Here is a 19,529-nt window from a genome sequence, read left to right on the forward strand (position 1 = left end):
TAACTATTTATTTACACAAATCGCAAACCAGGGCGTGCACCTTGCGTATTTGTACCACTTTTTCAATCTCTTCGAAATCTATTCCATAAAATGAAATGAATATCCTTCCTATCATTGATAACGGCTCCTTGAAGTGTAAAGGATAATTTGCTTCATCGATTCAGTTTCGATATTTTGTTATGGATGCTTTATATTGTAAGAGAATTTTGCGTTTTAATGGTTTGTTTTTCCCTGTGTGTTCCATGAAGGTTAGTCTTTCTAATCATTATAATCTTATATCATTACTAAGTACACTATTGTAAGATTCCATGTGAATGTGAAGCTGATTTGTTGTTATGCTCTTGTTCACCAAATGTCGTGGTAACATTATCAGTATATCGAAAATCTAGTTGTTAAAGTAATGTATGATAAGAAAATAACCTCCCTTTGCAACCTCCCTTTGCAACCTATTCACCAGAGAAACACAACTTTTTTTTTATTCTAAAGGAGAAAATAAAACTCCAAAAATAGTTTAAAACCCTTTTCTCCTCCTTTTTTTCTTTCTCTCTCTCTCTCTCTCTCTCTCTATCTCTTTATCTACATCTCGCACCACCAAAAAAGGATTTTGCAGCGAGACGATAATATCGATCGTCGCGCCGCCTTCCAAGCGATCCCGATAGTTTATGCCGTAAGGATGCTTTTGCTTGCCATCGGTCCGGGGGCTCTCATCGCTCATCGCGCGGATCGCTTCCACGTGCCACCTACTCCCCCCCCCCTCGCCCCACTCGAAGGCTCCACTCTGGATGAGTGAACCTGTGGGGTTCACGCCAGTTCGCAGTCCGTCGTTAAACCTCACCTCGAGGCCGAGGCACCGAGAACTCACCGTATAGCAGCAGCAGCGGCTTCACTCGTTGAGTCTCTCACGGCGTGGGCTTTTCCCCATCCTGGCGGAGAATTTAGCGAGGGCGATGTCCTGACGGTGACCTGCGTTGACCTCGGATTTGCGGGAGTCCCGTAGTGAGGGCAAACGCGCGCGCACCCGGACGGACGGACGCGGACGGACGAAGGATGCCAAAATCGCTGAATGCACGGGGGGTACCGGTGGGTGGAGGTACGGTTCGGTGTCTGTGTCCCCTTGTGGCAAAACTATCCGGGCACCCGGGACCCCACCACACAAGTTAGCGCCACACAAAAGTTGGCTGGCGACTCCCAAACTATCGGGGATGATGATGATGATGATGGCGTAAATGGCGCATTTTGCAATAGCGAAGGTCCTCGCCAGTAGTCCAAGCCCCATGATTGTGCGCTTGGAACGCGAATGCATTCTCACACGCACACACAGAGAGCGAGACAGAGAGACACCGGGTGTGCCAGGAGTTATGGGTTTGGTTATATTGCGTTATGCAACGAACGAGACCGAGAAGAGGAGCGTCATCCTATGCGTTCTGCTATCCAAACAAAACCGTCTGAGGTCTGTGGCGGCGGGCTTTTTTCTGTTTGATTTTCGTTCGAACGAGGGATACTTTTTGGGGCCTGGGGTGGGGCGGCGGCGTATTTGTCTGTCTGTGTGTTTATGTGTCTGGATATGAAGCGAAAATCGAATGCATTTTAGTGGCCGTGGCGCGGCGCTATTGCAAAAAAGGGGTTCGCAAGAGGATAAAGGCCCCTTCCCCCCTATTTCCCTATTTTCCATTTCCATTTCCCCGATCAAAGGACATCGGCAATGCAATTAGGCAAGGGGTCCACGGGGTGGAATATCATATTTCGTGGTTCTTGTGGTAGCTGCTCATGGAATCTTCGTTCCACTCCGTTTTCTATCGGATAGTTCTTTGCAATTTCGCGTTCGTGACAACCTCACCGCCACTCCCCCCAAAAATGAGTCGTAAATCTGTGGCAACCATGCGCTTGATATGTCGTGTGCTTCCTTTAACACTCACTAACAACATCAGAAAAAGAAATAAAAAAAAGGGGGAAAGAAACATTTTGAACACTAGTTTTTTTTTTGTTGGTGGAAGGTTAGGGATAGCTTTTTTTTTGCTTCTTCTTTATTTCATTTTATGAAACGCACCACAACACCGTAACGGAATTCATTATTCCATTGTTATGGTCATGATATGGACAATCGAATGGTGGCCGAAAGGCCATAATATGTATATTTAATGACGGTCGTCGTTGTCGTCGTCGCCGTCGTCGCGATCGTTAGGCGCATCCGCAGTCGATTGAACGCAGTCGCGACCTGCACGCTGGCTGGCTGGCTGGCCGGGGCCACAGTCTGTGAGTTTGAACCTCGTCTCACCTCACGGTAATGAAATGAAAACGTTACAATAAATGTTATAATTTGATTCGTTCGCTTGTGCGCTCGAACGTGTAATGGTAATGCAGCGGCTAATGATGCTACTAGCGAGATGTAGCCTAGTAGCGGTAGCGCGATTATGTTCTGGTGCTATTTTTCTGGTTTTGAATTGATGATAAAGTAATTCAACACGTGGGTGTCGCCGGTTGTGTTGCTTCATTCGATCGAAAAGATGCGCCGCTTAGCAGTGGAGCCTGCGATGGAATGCTTCAACGCCCTAACCGGACGTCGGGCAATCTTAACGAGAAGTAACACTCGAACTAATTGGACATTATGCTGCGCCCTAACCGATCACCGACCCCGTGTTCACGCTCACCTCACCTTTGACCGCCAGCGCGGTGTGGTGCTGGTAGTCGCCGACATAATTAGCCGACGGACCGACCGACGGATTGAGCTAGAACTTCCCCATTCTCCGGCTTCTCGTTCATGCTTAATGCCACATAACGAGGGAAACGGCGAGTGGCGCGGTTATGTAAAAGCGAAGAAGCCCCCCAGGCCCCAGGCCCCAGGCCCCGGGGATATCCGTAGTAATGCCGCACATTCCGCCAGGTTCTTCTGCATCTCGTGCACAATCTACGGTCGGTTCCCCAACCCCAACCTAGCACCTAGCAGATCCCGGACCGAACCGAACCGAACCCGATGCCAGGGCAGCGCGAGCTGCACTTTAAAAGCATTCCATAGTTTATTGTAATTGATTGTGTCTGTTCCTCGGGGGTCTGTGCAGGGTGAGCTCTGGTGTAGAAGAAAAGGAACGGAACGGAACGAAACGGAAGGGAATGGATGGATGGATGGATGGATAGTTCGCGTCCGCGTCCGGATGGATGCCTTCGAATGACCTAAGAGTGTGGCGTGAATGGAGGAGCAGCGCACTTGTGGTGTTGTAGCTTGATTTATGATGGTCAGCGCAGTGTTGCGCGCACACCTTTTCTTAGTGTGCTCAAGATGGCAGAGTGAGAGAGAGAGAGAGAGAGAGAGAAAGAGAGAAAGGGCCCCTGTGTGCCCTGAAGGTGGCAAGTAATCCAACGATTTGGCGCGATCTTTGCCCTCCGGTCCGGTACCACCGAGTGTGTGCTGCTCGAGTTGTGGAATGCATTTTGAGCGTTAAAAGCGCTTTAGAACGTAGCAAGAGAATCCCTCAATTCCTTGTCTGCGCAAATGAAGAACACAGGAACCGGAACGCTTCAGAGTGCAATAGGAACGTTGGAGCAGAGCTGAGATGACTCACCATAGTAACCATCCAAGCAAGCTTTTTAGCTCTCTTTCCTTCCTCTTCTCTCTCTGTCATTACTTCAAAATGGCGAATCGCATCGAATTTCGCCATTTTGCAACATATCGCGAAGCATCATCAGGAGCGCGGCCGATGAACGAAACTTCCATCCTATTCCACTTCACCAATGTCCAACATCATAACATCCCGGGGGGGTGTGGAGTTCTGAGTGAGTTGTGAGGTTGCCCAAAGGTTGAAGTGAAGGCATAAGAAGCGCAGCGCTGTGGTTGTAGTAGGTGCACTGGCAACGATGCCGTTGCAGTTTGTATTGACTTTGCCGGCAATATATCCTTCCTCTTTGATGCCCCCTCCCCCTTTTCCTTGCACCTCCTCTCCGGTAGTCGGTAGAATTTAATAATCAAAACAATTCACAACACTCGACTGCACTTCTCCTCCTCCTCTCCATCGTCGTCGTCGTCCTCTGCCGTTCCTCCTGCGCCGTTTGTTTGATGGTTTGATGGCCAGTTCGCATCCCTCATCCCGTGCCATTGTCGAGTTTTATTTACTTTCTGGCGCAATTGCGATGCTGCTACGGTGGTGGTGGTGGTGGTGGTGGATTCGTCGGTGCGGCAATATCCTGAGCTGCAACGTTGGTGGAGCATCCCAAACTGTATGTGTGTGCACGCTTGCGTATTGGTGAAAGAGCTGCACCATCCGTTCAATACAGATCGGACAGATAGTGCAATGACCGCGGATAACGTTTTGGGAAGACTCTAACCCTCCCCCCCCCCAATCCTTTTGGAGCACTGCACTGCACTGCACCAATACTAATGCCGCATGCAAGGGAGGGGGCCACTGTATGTGCAGGACAAACGGAACGCGTAGGTAATCCCTTCAAATTCCCCACTGTGAGTGGGGAACCTGTGATCCTAGTACCTGGTAGTGATGAAGACCCCCCGAAAAGTGGAGCCTCGGTGGCCGCTACAGCGTGCCGGCAGTCCAGTCCTGCATCACATTCGTGATGCACCGTTGGAACAGCGGTAACGGAAGGGACGACAACGCCATCAACGCCAGACAATGCCAGACAATCAATGGTGGCTGCTGGCTGCTGGCCGGCTGGTGTTGGTGATAGAATCGAATCGCGCCCAAAAAAGGACGGTGATGGTCGAAAATGATGCAGTACAACACACCCTCGCACAATCCGACGATAACGCTGCTATATCCTGGGAGTCGAAGAGCTGCAGCAAACGCTTAAGACTGTTTAACGACGGAATGGAACAGAACGGAAACATCGAAACATCGGCTCCCTAAGCTCTCCTTTACTCAAAGATTCTAATTCTTCCACAAAATCTAGCAGTCCTTGGATTGGAGTCTAGGAGGGTGACCAGAAAATGCGTCGCTTGGATTGGCGTTAGAATTGATTCCCCGGTGGTGGTGAGGGGGAAGTCGTCTGGATTCTGGATTTGGCCACAAGCCGCCTACAGCAGCGTGCAGGATACAGCGCAACGGGCAGGATGGAGTGGCGGTGCTGGTGGCGTCTATGGCCGCCGCCGCCGCCGTCCGAACAGAAGGCAAAGTTGCGAAAAACCACCCCTAGTAGCAAAAGGGTGACCAACCCCATATTCGGATCGGCATGCACACACACTCACACACACACACACAGACACTCTACACAGCTAGTCCGGCAGCCAGCCAGCCAGCCAGCCAGTCTCAGTTGTCCTTGTTGCCGCTGCTGGCTGGCTGGTTGGTTGGTTGGTGTGTACCGCTCACCCTGCGTCAGGACCGCACCAGACCTGATGCCAGACAGATGAGCCGCCGCCGCCGCCGTCGGCGCAGGAGAGGAGCGATGAAGCGTCGCGCGTAAACCTGTAGCGGCAACGGGTCTAGGCAGAAGGTCGGAGGAGGAGGGGTAGTGTTGGTGAGGGGCGAGGTATAAATTTAACTGTCTAGACAGAGCAGATCTGTAATCTACAAAGTCTCGACAGCTTCAGACAGCGCGCTAGTGTGAGTACAGTTTTTCGGGAGGGAGAACAACGACAACGTCGACGACGAAATGGTGGCGGCGGCGACGGTGGCGGTGGCGCAGGTTTGGTGCAGATGTTTTTGGCTGCCCCGATGGGGTACAGCTTGTTGTACTCCAGCGCAACGAGAGAGCGCGAGAGGACGAATTGGAAGGACGATAGTACTCCGGGGTGGTTCCCGGGTGGGCCAGCATTCTGTAGCGCGCCGCGCGTCCTGTTGTAGTTGGTGGCGTTGGCCACCATCGGAGGAGGGGAGGGAGTGGTTCCAAGTGGCACTTGGTATTCGACGAAATCATCGGTAATTTCATCACTTTAATTGACTTTCTAATCAAACACTAGGTTGGCAGAAAAATGAGGAGGAAGAGGAGGATGACAGAATTCGCGGTCAGGATTCTCATTCCAGGTCATAGCAGGCGTGCGATGCGATGTGCGTTTTGTGAGGTTAGGGCGTCCGGGTATGATTGGGATTTACAGTTTATGGCCACCGAGCCGGCACGACGATCCTGTTGAACAATCTATTTGGGGTGTGGTTTTGCTCGTAGAAAGAATTTCGTCTGAGAATTTTTTTCTTTTGCTTCACGGTGGCACCACTACTAGGAACACATGGACACGAAGCGTTCTTCATAGGTGGTTTGCATACGTGGCACCATGTTAACGCGATAACAGCATGCTGTTGTATGTATTGCTTCAAGGAATAGGAGGTTTGAGACATGTGGAAACGATGTAGACGATGATGGTACCTGCTGGCAACGACGACGACGAGGACGGTGCGGTCCCTTATTGTTCCCCCTTACGGATGGCGGCGTGTGTGTGTGTGTGTGCCGTTGATCAAACATTGCCTCAGGACTCCGTCGGGCGCTATTCTTATTTTACAGGATTTTGCCGAAAATTTCCTTTTTACAAATTAATGAGATCATTCCATCAAGAACGGCCCTCCTCTCCAACCCGCCCAGGCCACTGTGACACACGCCTTAAAGGAATCGAAACGCGAAGGTGAAACTTTGAACCGCTGGCCACCACCGCCACCAACCCCCAGGTCCTTTAAAATATGCTTTTCACGTTGTCGTCGTCGTCGTCGTCGTCGTCCTCGTCCTCGTCGTCACCATCAGAGTGCGCCCGGGGCACTTTTGTGGGGAAAATGGTCCCGGCATTGGATGGATGGAGGGATGTGATTCGTAGGATACTCGGCGTGCGCGCTCGTCGCTGTATCGGCCACCGGTGGCGAGAAAGTTCGAACTAGAACCGTTTTTTGGAGAACCAGCAGCGTGTTCGTCGCCACACGACGACGCTCGTTGACTTTATGCTTTGGAATGGGACACAGAGAGACAGAGACAGAGTGAGAGGGTGAGGGAGAAAGGAAAGGGAAGAAGGAGGAATAGAGCCAATGTCTGGCTTGAATCAGACGGTCGACTGGAACTGGAACTTCTCTATCGCCACACACACACACACACACATTACCAAGGATCCGACGGCGAGTCTGGGGTGGAAAGGGCAATTTCTCGCCGGAGCGATGTTCGCTTTATGGCCTCCGCTGGCGGGACCGACCGGCAACAGCAGCAACAGCAGCAACAATCTTTGGCGATTTTCGTCTCTTGACACTTGACGCGTGCAGAGATGAATATGGTTTTTCCAGTAGCAGCACCATTTTTTTTCGTCTCCTTATTTTTGGTTTATCAACACTTGTAAATGATTAACTTCTTGCTTTCGGGGCTGCCGATGTAAAGTTTGTGGCGTTTCTTTTGATGAAAATTCGATCCGGGTTGGTGCGGAAAAATGGTTGCATTGGTCGGTCGATCTGAATATAAATTTTCCTTTTGCCAAATTGTGTTCACTGACCGAACCTAGTGTATCATTTGTTTTCATTTCATTGAGTGCATGGATGCTGTTTTTTGAAAATGTTATGTTAGAAAATATTTTTATAGCGATTTGCAGCTTTGAGATTTCTTTTTTGTGTTCTTTGAGTTTGAGTTTGAGGAATCTGGGATTGTTAATATATTGAAAAAAGGAACTACACAGAGATCAATAAAACGCGAAAAAATGCAAATTTATCAGTTGAAGGAATTTTAAAGAACTGGAATCATTTGCTTTGTTATGCAAATTGCAGGCATCGCAAGCTCTTGTAGAGGCAAAGAAGGATAAAGTATATGAGATTCAAGCATTATTTGCACAACATTTTCCTCATTTCATCACTATGCAGTGAACAATTGTCGATATCTTCACTGATTTTAAGTAGATATACCATTTTGCTTATGAGAGTATATGCTGCAACCAAGAAGGGAGTGATGAATACCAAATAGTATAATTTAATCCGGTTTTGATCCTCATGTTCGAAAAAACCCTTGGCTACTATGTTTTAGCTGCGTTTGAATGATAAAACGTTGGCTCTAATTTATCCGAGTGAAAATCTAGAGATGTAAAGGGTATTCTAGGCTAAGGGCTCAGAAATCGTGATATTTTATGGCGAAAACCAAAAATGTCTGTCCTTAAAATCACACAAAGATGCTCCTATACGGTGGACGGAACTGCATGATGGGATTTTTTTTTAATTAATTCGAAAACCAAACTCCGCACATCAACTCCGCGGTTTAAAGTATGCGGCTCGACAACGGAATGAAAATGGAAACATTTGTTCGGTATTTATGGCCATCGAAAAGAACAATAAGAAACCTTTAATTAGACACCTCAACGGTTTGGTTCTAGCTAATATTTCACAAGATATCATCGATTTCATGGCCGAATTCGGAACCAACCGACACCGCAACCACCGACCGTGCCGACCGCCGACCTGTCGCCGAGCCTTTAGTGCGTTGACTAGTGCGCTAGCAGGGCAGGGGCAAGGGGGGCGGGAGGTAGATATTTATTAGCCCGGTATGAGGGTATAACATTTACTTTTTATTCAATTAATAACCAGCTTACATCCTACCACAACATGAGCTCGTTTTGTCGACGCCGAGAAGTTGAATTATTGTGCAGCAGCAGTAGCAGCAGCACTACCACCACCAGCACCATCGAACCGAACCTTATCTGACGCATCAAATCTGGTGGAGGTGGAAAATTTGTCCAAGAAAACAAAAAAGAAAACCGCTGGTCAATCCTTTGCCCCTTTGCGGGGGAGAGGGACTATCATCACCTTGCTCGCGAAACAGTACACTTGGTTGAGCATAGCGGAATCAGTGGACACATAGAGCGGCACACACACACACACACACGCACACGCACATAGTATATATATAATCCGCTAATTAGTAGATTGTCTTACGTCTTACCGAATTAGAGCGCCGTAGTCGTCGTTCCAATGGGCGTTCGCTCCACTCGCTCGCGAGGTCATCGAAGATGGAGCCCCCAAATTAAGCTCTCTAAAATTAATTGACCGAAGCGAAGACGAATCCGGCCCGTTTTCTTATGCCCGGCGAGTCGCGGAACTCGGGAGTGGCCGAGAAGTAGCCGAACACGGGAAATGGTGGTGATGGTGGTGCTGCCACTGCTGCTAAAAGACGAAAAGTAGTGAAACAAACAAAGCGCGGTTTCGCGACTAATGCCCACTGTCGGGTCTGCCTCCCTCCCTCCCCCCACTCCCCGTGCTGCTATGCATCTTACCAATCCGCCATCTCGTGCCATGTCATTATGCTGAACCGCCGGCCCACGCCGGCAAGGAGAGGTTGATTTGAATCGATTTATCAAATACTACATCTCTCGTTAACATACAAAACCGTATTTTACAGGCCGCGAATCCTCTCCTCCGTCCGTGCCGGGTACCCGGGAACAATGGCCGGTTTATGCTATGGCCATGATGATGGTCCAGCACAGTCGCCGCCGTCGCCGAAAAGGCGCTGCATAAATAAAGTTGTTTTGCTGTCCTCATTATCATAGAAGTAGGGTTGCTGCTGCTGCTGCTGCTGCTGTCGCATTATGCTTAATGTGGTGCTCCTGCTTCTCAAGGATGGCGGTTAGGAACATTTTTGTGTTTGTTTTCTGTAACCAAAATGTCACTTCTTTTCAATTAGATTGATAATCCGTTAAAAGGTCTGGTCTTCAAACGATTATTGCTTCAAACTGCAAAGCGTAACATTGTGTTCGCTCATTGGTTTCGACTCTGTGGAGGTAATACAACTAGTCAGCAAGATAACGACGTAACTCGTTATTAGTCTAGTTAGTCTATCTGGAGACATCTTCTTGGATATATTGAGTGGTTCCACGTTACTCACGCGGATTTGTACCATTTTGCGCCGTACTAGTGGTATCCAAAATGGCCAGAACATTCGCAATCCCCAACCAGGCAAAGCGCTAGAGTCTGGGCTCCTGATTGTAGATCGTCCAATTCTCTCCTCAATTCTCTCTCAATTCTGATTCTTGAGGAAGGCAACCTTCTATATCATCGCACGATACTCTCGCTTTCTCTCTCTCTCTCTCTCTCTCTCTCTCTCTCTCTGTTTCGTTCTCTTTCTCTCTGTCCCGCTCTCTGGTGGGAGGCATTTTTCATTTTGTTCTCCCTTGCAATCTCTTCAGTGCAATTGGGGGTGTGGGGAGAATGTCCACCCTCCCGTCGCTTCACGTCGGTCGAATTCCTGGCGCTCTCAGCTCAGGTTGCTGCCCGCCTGGTACTGCAACTACCCGGGCACTCAGCTGACGTAGTAGCCCCGGTCGGCCTCATGGTTGGCCATTTTGCTCCCGGGATAGTAGCAGCATCCCATCCGATGTATATCGATGGCGAGTCGAGAGCCACCATGGACCAGGATTGAAGCAAAGGATATGGAAGCCGCTAGCCAGCCAGCTAGCCAGACAGTCGACAACCGAGTATCCGAGCGCTGGAGTGGAGATAGGAGAGACAGATACGCCGCCAATGCATTAGTGGTGTCGTCGTCGTGTGCCGACAGCCGATCTACCGACGGGTGGTAGTAACACGAGACAAACCCGCTTCACAAACCCGGGAACGCATTCCCTGTTCCTTGTTCCCGGGAGTTTGCTGCGTTCATTGAACTTTTGGCGCTCCGGTATACGTGCGCATTCGCGTCGCGCTGTTCGTCGTCGTCGTCGTCGGGAACCGCCGCCTGGGAGAACTACTGCGCTTCCTGGTTCTCCTCTACACGCTGCGTTGCTTCCGCTTCCTAACACTTGCTGGCTTGGCTAGACGGCTGACGGACGCCGACGGAAATGCTGGGCATGGGGGATGTAATATAGACATTTCGAGAACACTTGAATTGCACCAAACTCGATTCTAATTCCATTTCATCGGTTGTGGCCGCGGTTAAAGTGACAGCAGGTTGCTTGCAACAAGCTGTTTATTGTGAAATTTGATAGAATACAGTTCACGGAAGTGACCCAATACACTGGAGGCAACTGTTTCCAAATAAATTGCACAGGAAGTGATGCTCGTTATCCTCACCACCAAGATGGGTGCACCTGTTATTGAGATCGTCATAAATGAAGACCAAAAGACGGCGCCAGATAGTCATCTTGGGTGCATTAGCTTTTTATTTGCCCAGAGATAAGCCCTCGGTCCGGAACTTCCGCTGCCTCCTATGCCTTCCGTCGCTTTTCGCTAGGTGAGAAAGCAAATGCCAATGGTAACTGCGATCGACGCTTCCGAAACCAAGTGAAGATCATACCAACACGCACACACACACACACACACACACACTCGAGGGTCCGCTATGGTCGAGCGACGGTTGCGCTATCCCGGTTGCTGCGATGGTGGTGTCGAGCAGAGAATGACCGACTGTTGGTTTAGCTAGCTAAGCCCTCCAATAAAACCATAAATCAATCCAAAAGTGCCCCTCTAAAGGGCACTTCCCTCAGGCACAGGCCTTTCATCGTGTCTCTTGCCATCCGTGGTTCCGGACGCGGACGAAGCCACCGGTGTATCCGCATCCGTGACGCCACTATATCTACTTCACACCGACCGTCGGAGTTGGTGCTGGTGGCGCTTTCGCGGAAGAAAACCATAAATCTTCGCTCGTCTTTACAAACTTTTCACTTGTTAGAACTCGACTTGCCAGATCGTATCGCTGGTATCCGATCGCGTGATCTTCATATATTGCATCTAACACTCTAGCTGCTGTGCGCTGTTACAAGTTTAGTACAGAATTTAGTACAGAATCAAAGATCTCCTGCATTGAGTGAGCGCCTTTCAAAAACGTCGTGCACGTCCGTCTCTTAATGGCGGAAATGGTCTAGTGGTCAAATTAGGAGCAAGAAAAAAAAAACGACCAACCGCGAAAACTGCGATAAATCCCACAAACTCATCTCGATGTCATTTCCTACGACCGCTACCACGCCTCCTGCCCAGAATCGCGGCCAGAATCGTCGGAATAAATTTAATGTTCGCTATCTTGGACGGAACTGGACCGACCGACCGCGCTCGCGAAATTTGCACATAATTTACTAGCTGACCGAACGGAACGCGAAGCAGCAGCAAGGCCAGAACATTTCGTGTGCCGTGTGACCACGGCATGGTCAACAGATCGATCGCGCGCGCTCGCGTCCGGCGAATGGTCGTCCGTATCTTATCCGTTGCAGTAGACCTTGCTGGATGGTAAACGATCAGCTGGTGCCGATGATCGTGCCGACGACCACCTACCTTGCACCCAGATTGGCAGATGCTCGCCTCGTCGATGCCTGCGTCGTGGCCAATGATCGCCATTTGTTATATTCAAATTAGTCTGGCAAACCGGGGGGGGGTGAGGGTTAGATTGTATTCATAAATACGGAAGGGAATGTCTCTATTTCTCAGGCTCAAGGTTCAGTTCCGTCGCTCTCCGGATTTTCCTTGCAATGCAACGACGCAGCACGTCATCGACTTGTCAAGAAGTCAGTCTGCAGCGGTGCAGCGGGGAACCGGTCGGTGGACGGTGGTGCATGTGAATCAATTTTCGGATGGCCCCCCTCCCCCGTGGGACCTGGCCTGCTGTGGGGTGTAGGGCAACAAACTCGCTCGTGACGGAGAGGTCTCGTGAGACGCCCGGAAAGCGAAAGAACGCGCCGAAAGAAGCGGAACTCTTAGAAGGAGAACTCTTCAGCACCAGCTGCTCGAAGGTCGCCGGTCCGGTTGGCCCGGTTTGAAGCCGATTCCGGCCGGGGTCATAATTGGAGAGCCCAGCCCGCCAACCAGCCAGCCAGCCAGCCGGCGGTAGTCGAGGTAGAAGGCCCCGAGAACGGTTTATTTTTTCCCTGGAGAACGGCCCTGACTCTCTATCCTCCCGGCCGAGCACACACACACACACACACCACACACCTGGCTGGCCCTGGGAATTTGGCGATGGCAGAGGTCGGCGGCTGCGGCGAATGGACGGTCGACGGTCGGTCAGACGGTCGGTTATGCAAATGAAGTGACCCGCTCCCAGAGATATGATTGAAATCATACTAATTGATTACTCAATTACGGTCGGATGATCCCCCTGAAGACGCTCCCGGGGAATGGTGGTGCACGGTGGTGCGCGGAGGGGGCCAGGGCAAGCGATTAACCCCCCACCTCCCCAGTCCGGGACGCGACCCCTGGCAAAAGGCAGGTTGGGTGGATCGCAACATTAATTTAATTAACTTTCGACCAAGAGCTAAGATCAGGAGAAAAAAAGGAGGGTGGTGGTGTGCGTGTGCGTCGTCCACGTCCCTCTTGGCCATTTCTTTCATTCTTTAGGACAGCCAGCCGAGGTCGTCGTCGTCGTCGTCGGTGGCGTCGTCGTCGAGAAGTGCAGGTTCTTGGCCGGGCGAGCGCTCCTGTGGATGCATGCTTAATGCGCAACCAAAGATGGATTGACAAAAAAGGGGGGAAGAAAGGTGCTGGTTGACGAGGTGCGACGCACCAGGGCGTGTAATGTAATTATGTACCCCTTGGGTGTATCGATGGCACCATTCTACTGCTGCTGCTGCTGCTGCTGCTGGTGGTGGTAGTGGTGGTTCTGTTTGCAACAATGTTGCAACAACGACGACACCCAGAAGTGGTAAAAACATCGAGGTATCTCGCGCTCGCTTGCTCGCTGGCCATCGTCACGATGGAGTCACGTTTTACGGGGGGAAAGGGGCAAGAAATGATATGTTTGGATTTGGAATAAAGGGGGGACGCGCACACACACACACACACACATGCCTCTCGTGTTGGTGCTTGCGTCTTGATCGAGGATCGAGGATGATAACGCTTTCCCGGCTGTCAAAACAGCTGGCGCAAAACAACAAAAAAACACTGACAGCAGATCAGCGGCAGCAGCAGGCCGATGATCAGTCTTATTAATCATTCTTGATGCTCGGTTTGTCTGTGTGTGTGTGTGTGCGCTACCGGAAGTGACCGAAGAGAGCTTTCTTCATGCGACATGAAGGATGAGCCTTTGACGTGACTACACCGATTAGTCGTGTGGCTTTTGCGGGGAAGGTCCACAGTGCATTCAACTCTCCCGCTTGATGAGATGGTTTTCAATTTTCCCTTTTTTTTTTTTTTAATTTCTTGTTAATCGTCGAGAGCTTTCGAAGCAGCAGATTGCTGCTGCGGCAATGAAACAGATCGGTTCCGGTGCTTTCGAGAATCATAAAATCGCGAGTGGAGCAAAGGGGGATTTATATATTTAGACATAACAGCGCGAAATCGGCGATCATTTGTGGTCGTCGATGATGCTAGAGCATGGGTTATTAACGGAATGGCTTATACGAAAACGGAAAAAACGATAGCAACTTTCACTAGCGGATGGTTGTCAATGGCTTAACGTAAACTATCATCGGGAACCTTGAGCAATTTGCAACAACAGTGACCGGCATAAGCTTACTTCCATTTTATTTCACTTTAATTTGTTGATTTGCAATTTTCGATCAAAACGGTCAAACGGTCCCATAAGGCTTATCATTCCTTTTTCCTGTTTCACTTGTTTTTAGCTCGGCTGGTGCGTAATTATTTTGTTGATTATTGTTTAAGCTCACCTGGAAATCTTTTTTAACAATCAATGGGATCCACCCTCAGTTCGGATTTCCAGTTGTAGGCGTTTTGATCTATCGTGTACAAAATTTCACACATATTGTGTATCGTTCTCATTTAATGGCCTCAAAAATCTGGGCTTTGAGAAGGACATTCAAGAAATAGAGTGCAAAAGAAACGATAATAAATGCTAGTTTTACTGCATACCCAAAATGATTTTACAGAGTCGAAAATAAAGGAAAGGAATTTTTCAACTTTTCATTTCAAAGAAATTTCCCCCCTAACTCGAAATAAGTAAAAGTCGATGTAAAAAAAGAGAACGAAATCTTTCGTTTTGAACTAACAGTAAAGCTGCTTTCATGAAGAAGACGATCTTTAAAAAACCAATCGTTGTGTTTTAAGACATATTCATCCTAAAGTCATCAAAAGACCGTTTGGTGATCGTTTTACAAATTTCATTTAATACATTTCCTCTGAGCAATGCCCAAACCGTATGTTTCAAGCTCTCACACCCTCGAGGCCCCGAGCTCTGTGCCTGTGTCTCCGTGTCTCTTTCCGTCTTCGTGTCTTGTGCTGCGAAGTGAATCGGATTTCAATCGGAAACCTCAATTTCCATCGGGCAAGTGCATGGGAAAATCCATGGTGCTGAGAGTGAAAAAGACAGAGAGAGAGCGTAAGCAACATCGAGTTTCCTCCACTTTCCCTCCACGGTGACAAGCCATTCCACTCCTTTCCCCATTGGTGGGCGGTGGTCTGGCGGTGAGGTGGAAAATTACCGTCGGCGACGGAAAACTCAGAAACCGGGAATGAGCGGCAGTTCGGTTATCAGGTGTGGGGCTTGGCAGACGCCGAAGACTGGTAAGGGAGGGGTCCCTCATCCCTTCCGTGCGTGTGTGTGTGTGTGTGTGTGTGTGTGTGTCATCGGCAGGCCAGACCAGACCAGACAGCAGCAGCAGCAGTCCCGGAAAACCCGAACCTACGTCAACAGTGCGCAGCTTGGCGCCCCTAGAACGCGCGTACCTGTCTGTACTATGTGCACTCTCTCTCTCTCTCTCTCTCTTTCTTTCTTTCTCTCTCTCTCTCTCTCTCTCCCTCTCTGTCTCGCTATTCATCTCTTTCTTTCGCATTCTATCTCTATCACTCTCGCGTTTTCGTTGCCGACGCTCACGTCCCTCTCACGACGCTTATCGGTTTTCCCCTCACGACGACCTCACTTTCCATTTTTCCCACCCCCTCCTCGGGGTGGAGGGAGGGAAAGTGTAAGCCCGCGCCTACTGTCTGCTACCAATCGGGTGTGGGCGTTGGTGTGGTGGCCGATGATGGTCGTACTACGTACCGCGCGTACTGCCGTCGTCGTCGTCGTCGTCGCCACCGCCATTCCAGTTCCTGTTTACTACCGTGACTTTCTGTTTATTTTCCAGCAACTCCATCCCTCTCTCTCTCTCTCTCTCTCTCTCTCACTCTCACGCTCTCTGTCTCTCTGGATGTGTCCTCTCTCACTCTCCTGTTTTCCAGTAAATCATTTATGATAGTATTGTCGGTTGTGGCCAGAGTGCGAGAAGGAGTAGAAGGATACGCGGCGCGTTAGGGGTAAGGGAGTCGCGTCGCCTCCGCAGGAATATGTTGGGCTTTTTGGGAAATAGTCTCATTTCGGTGGAGCCCACACCGAGACGGGGGGGACTCTCTATTGGGCACAGGATGGGCATGGGCTTCACACACACACACACACACACACACACACACACACAGACGAACACACCCATATGGCCATGTGTTGGTGCTGCTATCGTGTTCAAGGCGTAAGCAAGGTGCAACTAGGAAGCAGGAAGTGTAAATATAAGAATATGGAATAGATCAGTTCCTATAGAGTGAGCGAGAGAGAGAGAGAGAGAGGGAGCTATATATAAAGCGAGATAGAGAGAGAGGTCGATGGTTCCTGCGATATGTATCCACCGAACGTTTTTGTTCCGATTTTCCGCCAGGACGACGGTGGTACATACGAGACAAGCGCGCGCGATGCATTATGTTCCGACTGTACTATTCCGGTCGCCGCCGATGGCCGCCGGTGGCTGCCGGTGTGAGGTAGGTTCGTTCGTTCGTCACGTTTCCTTGTGCGTCTCCTCGACGCGGCTCGTTAGCTGCGGCTGGCTGGCTGGCGCTGGTCCATCGAACGACGCGACGCCCGGGAAAATAATGAACTTTCACCTTTCAGCTTGTATGTTTTCGGCATCCGCGCGACAGAATAAGCGAGTGTGCAGAGCGGGAGGGGGAGCATTATTTCCTCTTTTATTCCCGGAAAATGGTGTCTCCTGTAGCGCCACAGGATGGTGGTTGGTTACATGTACACACACACAGACACACGGGCGCGCGGGCCCTTCCTAGCTGGAGGCGATGGCATCAAGATGCGGAACTGATGCTGGGAAAATTGGAAATCAAATCGGATGGAATGGGGCTGCTGCTGCTGCTGCTGCTGCTGCTGCTGCTAGCAAGGCCGTTGGACCCACAGCACACGGGGTCGTTGGAGCCGTTCAACCGTTGCGGTTCAATGGGAATAAGGGGAGCTGGCTGGTCACGGAGCGTTCGCTGGTTGTGCAACGAACCTTCGGATCCTTAACCTCGATGCAAGGCATTTGTCCATCATCATTCAAAAACAGATCCTTGGTGTACCTTGCCCCGCTTGGACGACTCTCCGGGTAAAGGAACACGGAAGTCATCCAGAATGATTTGCATACCGTTTCTGCTTCCTTCTGGTTTCGTCTTCGTGCACTTCTGCTGGTGTTTTATTTTCCCTTAATATAATGCTACTGCTATTGCTGCGCGCAGAGCCATGGTGATCATTTATCAGCCTATGACGTGACGTGGTGGCATTCCCGGCGATAAAGGCGTTCCCAAGAAGCATCGAGCATCACTCCATCTTCTTCAATTCCTATATCTGGATCTACAGCTACGGAGCGATCGAATTGTCGCGCTCACTCCAACAACATCGAACCACAAATCGGAAGGGGTTCTAAATGCTTCTCATCATCATATTATTAACCTGGTAGCCGTTAATAACCCCCCTCGGCTGGCAGCACATTCCAAGCAGTTTGCAGCATAATTGAGTAACTGGCTACTGACGCTGACACCTCTTCCCGTTTTCCTATCTCTGTTTTGCATCGTTCCAGGTTACCTGCTAACGAGGGTCGAAGGCAAAATCGGCTCACCGGAGAAACCACTGTCCGATCTCGGACTGATATCGTACCGTTCGTACTGGAAGGACGTTCTCCTCGCGTACCTCTGCTCACGGCCGGGCACCGGACTCAGCATCAAGGATATCTCTCAGGTATGATGATGTGGTCAGGTTGTTGTAGTGTTGCAGCTCATTAATTTTTAACAGCCCTCCCCATTCCATTCGTCAGTTTTTTCGATTTTTACAATTCACACAAACCGATAACAAGCTCAGTGCAGCAAAGGCACAGCAGTGCCTAGTAGTAGTGGTGGTGGTGGTGGGTTGCTTTGACAAATTAGCATCGCTCGTTGACACTGTTTTGCTCATAATTTAAAATATGTATCGATCCCATCGATCAGCCCCTTTGGGGGCTTTTACATATTAGGCCATTTTGGCACCCTTTGCGCACTCGCGATCGTGGTGTGGCGCTGGCTAGCAGACGAGAGAGAGAGAGAGAGACAGAGAGCGATAAAATCAAACAACCATTTCGCAGTGCAAAATTATGATAATTATTTACCAATTTACTGGTTCTAAAATGACGCGCCAGCTTTGGCCTGGCCTGGCTTGACTTGTTCACCATCAATCGGGTGCTGCTGCTGCTGCTGCAGTTTCGTCGTCTGGCTACCGACGTAATTGACTGACTGTCGATCGACGCATCGTATTGTGAAAAATAAAAAATAAAACGCGAAAAACGAAATGACTGATGAACTCATTTTTCATCGGATTCCATGTTCGCATTCGGGTTTGTACACCATACACACACTCCATGGTGAGGTGTGATAAGGGTCCTCTGTTTCACACCTCGGACTTTTATTGCCATCAATTCATCAAACGTGCACGGAGAGAGAGAGAGAGAGTGAGAGAGCACGTGTGTGATTGGCAGGTTAAGTGATCGGTCGGTTGGTCGATGGACGCGACCGTCACCGTGCGCGATGCGCGTGATGCAGCTGCAGCTGCCGCTGCCGCTTCATCCCTCCGGGGGAAAGGGAAGATGCAATCTTTTCGACATAAATAAATGTTATTTGTGGTCCCATCTTCAGCTTCGAATGGAAAGCGGCTAATTTGCACTTTGCTGAAGGTGTTTTGGGAAGGGGCTATGAAACGTTTAAAAAGCGATTAATATTTGCATAGCGCATTACAACGGGGAGGGCCAGCGATCGTACAGGGAAGGGCAAGGACGTGGTGGTTAACCTAATAGGTTCATTACAATAGTCAAGTGACTTGTAGATAGTAGATCAGTGGCAAAAAATATTTCCATTTTGTTGCTTGTTGTTAACGCAAAAAAAAAACGGATGACAAACGTAGCGATCGCGGCTCGACGCTGATCGCGTCAGCTGATCAATCTTGCGCTTCAAGTACGCTCAATAGCCCTTTATCATCTGCCCTGATACTTGCACAGTTTGTGCGTCAATAACAGGCGCTTTAATGCGTTTCGACATTCATCGATCAATCAGCTTCGACATAGTCGGATCGACCTGCCATCGAGCTGCCGACCATTTGCTATTAGGAGCGAATGTGTAGCTAATCGCTTTCGATCTCGCTTCTTTATGATTTCAGGAAATGGCCATCAATTCGTACGATATCGTCAGCACGCTGCAGGCCCTCGGGATGATGAAGTACTGGAAGGGCAAACACATCATTCTCAAGAAGCAGGTGAGTCACACAAGGACCGAGAAGTCGGTGCCTATAGCGCGCAGAAAAGAAATAATGCGCTGTGGAGTTTTTTCTCGTGAAAAACGCAAACACTTCTCGGTGTCATTAGTGTGGTGTTTTGGTCCTACTTAAACAAACTGTTTATTTTGACATAAATTGCTCGAGGTTTTAAAACATAAAATTAGAATGCGTCCACCGGTTTTTTTTTATGT

At 49.6% G+C, this 19,529-nt stretch overlaps 1 protein-coding gene across 2 annotated transcripts in view; it reads left to right on the forward strand.

Annotated features, from left to right (window-relative positions):
* Positions 1-19,529, forward strand: part of LOC125949823 (histone acetyltransferase KAT7) — a 52,833-nt gene that overhangs the window by 26,597 nt on the left and 6,707 nt on the right. For both annotated transcript variants that reach the window (XM_049677217.1, XM_049677218.1), the window contains exons 5-6: positions 17,621-17,778; positions 19,222-19,317. In XM_049677217.1, the coding sequence (XP_049533174.1) occupies positions 17,621-17,778; positions 19,222-19,317 (254 nt within the window). The remainder of the gene's footprint in view (positions 1-17,620; positions 17,779-19,221; positions 19,318-19,529) is intronic.

The sequence above is a fragment of the Anopheles darlingi genome, chromosome 2 (assembly GCF_943734745.1).
Source record: "Anopheles darlingi chromosome 2, idAnoDarlMG_H_01, whole genome shotgun sequence".
NCBI classification, from domain to species: Eukaryota; Metazoa; Arthropoda; class Insecta; order Diptera; family Culicidae; genus Anopheles; species Anopheles darlingi.